This window comes from Urocampus carinirostris, chromosome 3 (genome assembly GCF_059441175.1).
Source record: "Urocampus carinirostris isolate Australia breed hairy pipefish chromosome 3, RoL_Ucar_1.0, whole genome shotgun sequence".
Lineage (NCBI taxonomy): Eukaryota > Metazoa > Chordata > Actinopteri > Syngnathiformes > Syngnathidae > Urocampus > Urocampus carinirostris.
In genome coordinates, this window is record NC_142351.1 from 12,208,606 (window position 1) to 12,216,922 (window position 8,317).

At 39.9% G+C, this 8,317-nt stretch overlaps 1 protein-coding gene across 2 annotated transcripts; it reads right to left on the bottom strand.

Annotated features, from left to right (window-relative positions):
* Positions 1–602: 602 nt before the first annotated feature.
* On the bottom strand, positions 603–5,544 carry LOC148368709 (E3 ubiquitin-protein ligase NEURL3). 2 transcript variants are annotated; one of them, XM_088330726.1, is made up of 4 exons: positions 4,613–5,544; positions 4,171–4,507; positions 1,251–1,370; positions 603–1,160 (listed from the first exon to the last, which is right to left on the bottom strand). In XM_088330726.1, the coding sequence occupies exons 1-4, from the start codon at positions 4,667–4,669 to the stop codon at positions 973–975; spliced, it is 702 nt and encodes a 233-aa protein (XP_088186852.1). In that variant the 5' UTR covers positions 4,670–5,544; the 3' UTR covers positions 603–972. The 2 variants fall into 2 exon arrangements, with proteins under 2 accessions (XP_088186852.1, XP_088186851.1); XM_088330725.1 differs by having other exon boundaries at positions 4,171–5,544.
* Positions 5,545–8,317: the final 2,773 nt, after the last annotated feature.

The window sequence follows — 8,317 nt, forward strand, 5'->3', positions numbered from 1 at the left end:
TTGCCCTTCTATCTTTTGGTTTTCTGCATCTGTCTGTCAGGGGAAAACATATGGACGTCTCTGTATTAGAGGTTACCCATGGCACCCAATTGGCCCCGCCCGTTTTGTGCCAGCTGCGGCTCATTGACTGATTGGCTCCCCTCCTATTTAAGCTCAGTGCTTTCACTCACCCTTTGTCAGTCCGTCAACGAACCTCTGCATCTGCTAGACGTATGTTTTGACTCTGTCTGGTATCGTTCCCGTCTATCTCGTTATGTCTTATCTCTGTCTCCAGTCTCCTATATCTGTTATCAATCCTGTCAGTCCCATTCTGTCCGGTATCGATACCATCTGTCCGGTATTGGCTCGTGTAACTGGTATTGATCTCATTGGTCTCTGGCTTCCTGTTGTTCCACGCCAGACTTCTGTCTTTCTTCTTCCGCCCAGCGATCGCCGAAACACAGGCGTTTGTGTTAATGAGCATGACTGCCCCATTCCCATAAAATAAAGCTTGTGTGAGAAATGTTACGCATCTGGGTCCTCCCCCTGTTCCGGTTCATGACATTACTTGCCTTATGTAGTCCAATGTGGACAGGGCTAGGAGATAGTTCACAGCTGTCCACTTTTTAATGGTCATCCATCCATTGTTTATTTATTCATTTAATGGGAAAAACAGTTTTTAATCCGATTTTAAAATATCCCTGAATGACTCTCATCAGGAATCCTTTTACTTGGTGTTGATAAACAAAAAATGAAAAAAATTACATTTTCTTTATTCTACATTATGTATATTTGTGCTTCATGTTCATATTTACTGACAAAAATAAATACATGTACATTATTCTACATTTCTTACATAAAAACAATCAAATACATAAAACTCACACATCATATAATTTAGCAAAATAAAAGCATGGTTTTTTACATGCTCAATTAACACAGCATCAAATAACAAATGATACAAGATATACAGTACAAGACGGGCATTTGTCGTCAATTCATAGCAGCGACCTCCCAAGTCATTAGCGGTTCAATTATGCTGTGCCTGCATAGGGGGCACGTACCAAGTTCAGTTAGGACCCTGATGCTGCACCTTTGACACAAACAGCGGTGGCCGCAAGGAAGAGCAACGTCGGCTTCCAGGTCCAGGCAAACCACGCATATCGTTAGCTCTTCTCCGTCTGTTTTTCAAAACAGGGACAAGAAATTCAACATTGTTCATGATTACAATCATGACGATTGTTTCTCTGAATGACAAATGGAATTCTCACCTGTTATCAGCAGGGAGTCTTGATAGGAGTGTGCAATCGTCACAGCGTGTGTATCAGAAACCAGCGAGGGAAGACTTTGAAATCTCCTTTTGGTGAAAAACCATTTGCTTTTCGTAGAGCCTGTAGTTTGAAAAAAGAAGGGTGTTTTTTTCTTTCCAATCTTAATAAAGTAGCTAATTCAAGTTGATACCCTACGACTCTAAATTTACTATAGCATAAATGCTACAAGTTTGTTTAATAAACAAACATGAAGGACTGTTTCATTTGTCTGCATTGTATAGCATTGTACTTTGTACGCCAATTGAGCAGGGGTGGGCAAACTACGCCCTGTGGTCCACATGCGGCCCACCAAGATATTTATCTGGCCCGCCCATCTAGATTGGTAAAAATCAAATTACAGTCTAATACAATGTAAAAGTAACTACTAAAAAGAAACATTGTTTTGGTGCCAGTCTGGTCCCCAGTTTTAACAGTTGCCATGGCGCCCAATCGGCCCTGCCCGTGTGGCTCATTGACTAATTGGCTTTCCGTCTATTTAAGCTCAGTGCTCTCACTCTTCGTTTGTCAGTCCGTCAATGAACCTCTGCCCCGCAAGACGCTGGTTTTGACTCGGTCCTGTTTTCCTGTTGGTATTCCCTGTCCGGTATTGTTCCTGTTTATTTTTGTCCTGTTTAATATCGGTTTCCAGTTTCGTTCCCGTCTATTTTTGTCCTGTTCATCATTCTCTCTAGTTTTTGTTCCAGTCTAGTTTGTCCTGGTTATTTTCGATATCCTGTTTCATTATCTATTCTGTCTGTCCCTTCCTGTCCAGTATCGACCCCATCTGTCCGATGTCAACTCGGGCAATTGGTATCGATCTCGTCGGCCTCTGGCTTCCTATCATTTCACGCCAGACGGCTGCCTAACGTGCATGACTCCGCATTTCCCGTAAAATAAAAGGCTTGTGTGAGTAACGTGGCGCATTTGGGTCCTGAACCTGCTCTGGTTCATGACACCAGTATCCCTTGATTTTTCTTTCTTTCTTTTTTCTTTATCGTGGTTTTAGTTTATCTATCAAATGCTGTGCAAACATTTTTGCATGTTGAGTTTTTTTACAGCACATTATCAAATTAAGTGCCTAAATTAGGGGAATAATATTGCACTACTTCTATTTGGTTTTAAATCTTTCAAAACACATTTTATTAAAATAATGGCTTTATAAACTAATATAAAACGAATTATAACAAGTGCATCGAAATGTCTGTATGTGTATTTGTTCATAAATGCAAATGAGAAAAATCTGATATGTCTTCTTAATCTTATTTCCTCAAGTATCATTAAGGTATCAGATTTAAGGCTGTATCGGCAGATGAAACATTAACATGTTTTTATTCTATTTCTGGCAACTAAAAACAAAAATAAAATCTTCTGCCAAATCTTTGAACCCAATGTGGCCTTCAACTCAAAAAGTCTGCCACCCCCTGCAATAGAGGATACAAAAAAATAATAAAATGGTTACATTTTCATATTTTCCACCAACACTCACCAAGACATGCCTCATTGCAAAATACCCAGTTCAAAAAACCTTGGATAAAAAGGGGGATACCCTGGTCTGATTGCCAGCCATTCAGAGATATTAGTCACTGTCAGCCAATCAACCTGCTACGCATGTTCTTGGAATGTGTGAGAAAACCGGAATGCCGAAAGAAAGCACGTGGAGAATATGCAAACTTAGCACAAGGAGGCCAGAAGCTGGAACCTAACTAGGAACTTTCGAAATGCGAGTTGCATGTGTTAGAAAAATACCACCTAAATGAAGAAATTGTCCATTGGCTGTCAGGACCAGAACGGAAACAGGACCCAATTGCGTTACGTTTCTCACAAGTTTTATTAAAGGAAAGAGGAAGGGCTGTGCCCACGATCCGGTGTTCGCTAGGTGTGGGAGGCAAGTCGCTGGCACTGTCAAGGACGGAAAAACGGGTCAGTAGCCGGGACAGGAGAGCAAAAACGTGGTCGGCGTCGAAGCGAGTCGTAAGCCAGGAAAGGAGAGTAGACGTGGTTGGGGACAAAAAGAGGTCGAAAGCCGGGACGGGAGAGTAGACGTGGTCGGGATCAAAAACAGGTCAAAGCCGTAGGACAGACGGGAGCAAAAACAGGTGGGAGTCGGGGTCGAAAAAGGCTTGCCTAGTGGTAACTGAGGTTTGCCGACGGACTGACAACAGGGGACAGATAGGAGTGGGTTTAAATAGTGACAGGGAGCCAATCAGAGTCCGAGGCAGTTGGCGCCAAAGGAGCGGGCACAGGTGATTCACATCGGTAATCATGACATTGGCTGCCTTATGTGACAATTTTGTTCATTTTTTTTTCACTATTTCCATGCATAAAATACATTAAAGTCTAAATAAATATATTTACATTCATATGACCAGTTAATACATCTTGTTATTTTTAAATTTCATTTCTTAATGATGTGATCTCACTGCAGTTCTGTACAGGGTATTAGTGTGGGATAAGGAGCAAAAGACCGCCCAAAAATTGAACTATTGTTAGACAGGATGCTGAGTTGATGAGGATGGAGTCTGGTATTGCATTTACTTTTCATCTGTGATGGTTTCTCTGACTACTTGAGTCAGCTATTATTCAAAAATACGAGAGAATGGTCAAAGTTTTGTAAGGATTTATACTGAGGATCAGAATAGATGCACCCACCCACCCACACACAAAAAAATAAAAGAAGTAATGATACTGATAAACGGTCTCAGATCAGATCCACAGAACTTTTCAGAAAGGAAAAAAAAGACCCAACGTTTTCCTTCATCACCCAAAATTGCATGAGTGGATAAAAGTGATAAATTGTTTAGAGCTTGTAAAGAATAATAAGTTAGCTCTTATCAAAAAATGAAATGCTTCAACATGCTGCAGAACCATCACAAAAACCTACCCAAGAGATGAATAGCGCATGTCTTTCCATAAAGATCAAGCATCGCCCACAAGGGTTGCCTGAGGACCACTCCTCTTAATAGCTTGTGCTTGCAGCCGCTCTGGTTTGAAATATAGAGACTGCCTGACTTGGACACCCAGAATTCCAGTTCTGATCCAGCCTTGCAGAAGTCCTCATGCACGGGAGCAGCCCAGTGCCCAGGGGTCCGAGTGAGATCAGGAATAGCAATGCTGGGAAGAGGGAGAACTCGGGAATCTGGAGAAACGTTGGTAAAGCCTACTCGCAAGGCCCCGTGCCATGTAGCGCAGTCAGCCTCAACCCGAAACCGAATCCGCTCCTGGACCATAACGGGACGATTGCTAAACAATAGGCCATTCTTGAAGGTACTGCTTGACCTTGTCACATGGCGACACCCAGAATTCAACTGGATCATGTCACCTACAGCGCGGTCGTGGAACGCCAGAGGAGTTAAGCAGTGTAGACCATGTTTTCGTGGCATCTTTTATACCTGCGAAGGAAAATCACAAAATTAGATCAACGACACAATAAATGATTTCGATGCCATTCTATAAAGGTTCCTACACTGGAAAGTAGTGTCTCTCAACACTTTCTTTGAAGTGCTACTTATGAAATAGTTTTACAGCTAAAATAATTCTATTATCTGTACTTCACAGAGATGTTTTGATATTATATACCAGGGCCACCAACCTTTTTGAAGCCGAGATAACTTTTTGTTACAGATTAGCATGAAGGGATACTAATACAATATGCATTTCGAAAATAAAACGTATCTTCTAAAGCAGTGTCTGAAATAATGTCTGGGGGGTGCATCTTTTACGTCGGACGTGCAACCTTTCAAAACGTCTCGGCACGGGTGGCCGACAACTTTCTCAAAAAAAAAAAAAAAAAAAGACTGCATCGAATAACTTCGTGCTTCCGGACTTTCCAGAGCCTTATAAGGTCTCCCATTTGCATATATTTTTCCAAAGTAGACGCACAGAGAACTCAAGAAAAATGGATAAGTGGTTAGGAATCAAGCCAAAACCTCAGCCCCAGAAGAATTATTCAAAAGAAGCTAAAAAAAATTATGAAGCTACAAAATGTACATTAAAAGCATCGTGGAAAGAGGAGTTCACGGGGCTTGTAGCAGATAATGCAAAGCAAACATTGCGTGAATGAAGATGAGTAAATACAGGTACATACTGATGGCAGATGGAAAGCAGCCATGTCATATACATGCAATGAATGTTATAAGTAGATTCACAATAAACTTAATTTTAAAGTGTTGTTCTGTTATATATTTTGATTATCAATCCTTAATACTTTGCAACAATGGTTTTTTTGCTATTTGTCGTCTGATTGTGGGCAGGCAACTTTTTGTCATGAGTTTAAGACACTGTCTAAAGGACATTCACGATTTGAAAGACAACAGCCAGCGCCCCCTTGACCTAGTGGTGTCCCATATATGGTGTACAAGAACTGTCCTTTGCCAATCAAGCAACTCTGGAAAATCCTTAGAGTTATTTGGGGGAGAGAAAAGGTGGCTCAACAGTGGAAATTTGCTGAAGGTGTTTGGATCCCCAAAAGGAAGGAATCCAAGAAGATCAACAAATTCAGGAAGATCTCCCTGTTGAGCAAGGAAGGAAGTATCTTCTTTATAATAGTAGCTTGGCGGGTGGCTGAGTTCCTCTCCAAGAACAACAACACAGACATGTTGGTGCAAAAGGGAGGGATCTCCAATGTACCAGGTTTTGTAGAACACACTTGTGTGGTTACTCGGCTCTTCCGGGAAGCCCGGGACAACAAGGGGGACTACACAGTGCTGTGGTTAGACATAGCCAACGCATATGGCTCCATACCTCACCAGCTGGTCAATATCATGTGCCACATCATATTTATTATGACCAGTTCAGGAGGAGAGTCTCAGCAGGGGAAGTAACAGAGTGGCTCAGGATGGAGGTGGGGATAATAACACATTCATACAGACAGACATTATATATATATATATCACTACATCAAAGCGGCGCCTTTCCAGCAGCTACGTATTATTTCGCACTTTTTGTGATTTATTGTTTTAAGTGTCTGATTCTATCTTCTGTGTTTTTTGTTCCGTTTGACAACTACACTTTGGATTACTTTCTATCCTATCACTATGGGTTTTAACGCACAAAAATGCATTTATTCGAGGAATCAACTCCTTGCACTGAAGAATTCTCGTGCCGGCGTGATGAGGGGGCCCTATCGTGGATGCAGAGCCGGCTAAGCGGCTAGCGGCGTTATAAGTCTTCGGTACCGTCCGTAATCATGGGAAATGAACTCTCTACCAAATAAGACCGACGAACTGGCTGTGTTGGTAAAAAACATCAAAGCGTGCAGGGAGTGCAGTTTGCTGCGTTTTATGGGTCGTGGCTCACGTCTAGCACCCTGGACGCTAACATGGAGCTACCCGGAGCTATCCGGAGCTACCTGGCTTCAACGCTGTTAGACATAGACACAAAAGCCTGCGGGAAGCGGAGAGGAGGTGGACTCGCTATCTACATGAACACGGGTGGTGTAACCCTGGGCACAAGATTTCCATCTGCTGCAGGGACGTCAGACTTTGGACTAGCGTGTGACGGCACCCACTCCGCTGCTGCTAAACTACAACACAGCATCCCGAGGGCATCCTGTTAATCTGTTAATAAACAAAGGATACTGCTGGAAGTGTGATTTTCCCTATGGGGATGGATAAAGTATCTATACACCCATCTCTATATATGTATATATATATATATATATATATATATACGTATAGATATGTATGTATATATATATATATATATATATATATATATATATATATATATATATATATATATATATATATATATATATATATATATGTATATAGCTATATATATATGTATATATATATATATATATATACATGTATATATATATGTATATATACATGTATATGTGTATATATATATATATATATATATATATATATATATATATATATACACATATATATATATATATATATATACATGTATATGTATATATATATGTATATATATATATATATATATATATATATAAATTTTATTTTTAATGAATATTTTTTTCCGCAACATTGATATTTTTAAACTATTCTTCTTGAATAAAATTAAATCCTCACGAGAATATAAAATAGATAAATCATTTGAGAATAAAAATAAAAATGCAAATGTTGGAATACATTGAAACCAAAGACAATTGTATGCCAGGTATGAAATTACTCACCATCTGTCGCAAATGCCAGCATTAAAAGTTGCTCTTTTCTGGATGAGAGTTCCCCTGATTTTATCAAAGTGGAATCAGATGTTTGCAGTGCTTATATAGTTTGAAACACAAACAATTCAGAAAAGGGGAATTAAAGGGCTGGCTCAGAGAAAATGGACCACCTTCCTCTTTATGAAAGCCTGGCATCAAGGACATGTGATTGCGGTTGCGTTTTCGTGCACCGAATTGTGCGAGTGTGTGCATGAATTTGCATGTCTACAAACAATCCAGGCCATAGATAATATATTTGTAATTAACTGTAGTGAGTCATGGCGGTCGTGTTGTGGAAAAAAACTCGCGCGTGTCACGTGTCCAAGAGAAGCTTCATTTCGAAAATGAAAGTGCGATCGCTGTACAGACCCGCCTCCTCACTCTGATTGGCTAACAGAATACAATTATGACTCACAACACGTGGTAAGCTCTTTCTCCTGGCTTTGATCTATTTGATCTCCAGCAAAACTAACATAAAATGCGCCAGAAACAAAATGAAAATAAATCCAAACAGCTTGCCAACATCATTTTTGCCGTTCCATGTATTCCGTTACTCCCCAAGCCTGCACAAAATTTAGTCATTTTTTTCATATTTAGTTTATTTTGTCTTTTATTAGCATATTTGGTATTGGAGTAATCCAAAAGTAATTGAAAGTAATCAAGTTAAAGTAACCCTACCCAACCCTGTTTATTTGGAAATTAAACAAACTGAGTACAGGAAAGGGTCAACAGCAACTTATTTGCTAGTCTAATGTCATTGTAGTTATATTTGAGGAGGTTATATTATGAGAGGACCTCCTTTTTACTTTTTTTTCATTATTTCTTTTTTTCCCAAGCTTTTTTTTCTTTC

What these genes read in the sequence shown, in the direction of transcription:
- LOC148368709 (XM_088330725.1), bottom strand. Translation starts at nt 4,669, where the DNA reads ATGCCACGAAAACATGGTCTACACTGCTTAACTCCTCTGGCGTTCCAC. An exon ending in ATGCGCTATTCATCTCTTGG is followed by an intron (nt 1,371 to 4,170) that starts GTAGGTTTTTGT and finishes TTCAAACTACAG; the next exon opens with GCTCTACGAAAAGCAAATGG. An exon ending in AGACTCCCTGCTGATAACAG is followed by an intron (nt 1,161 to 1,250) that starts GTGAGAATTCCA and finishes TTTGAAAAACAG; the next exon opens with ACGGAGAAGAGCTAACGATA.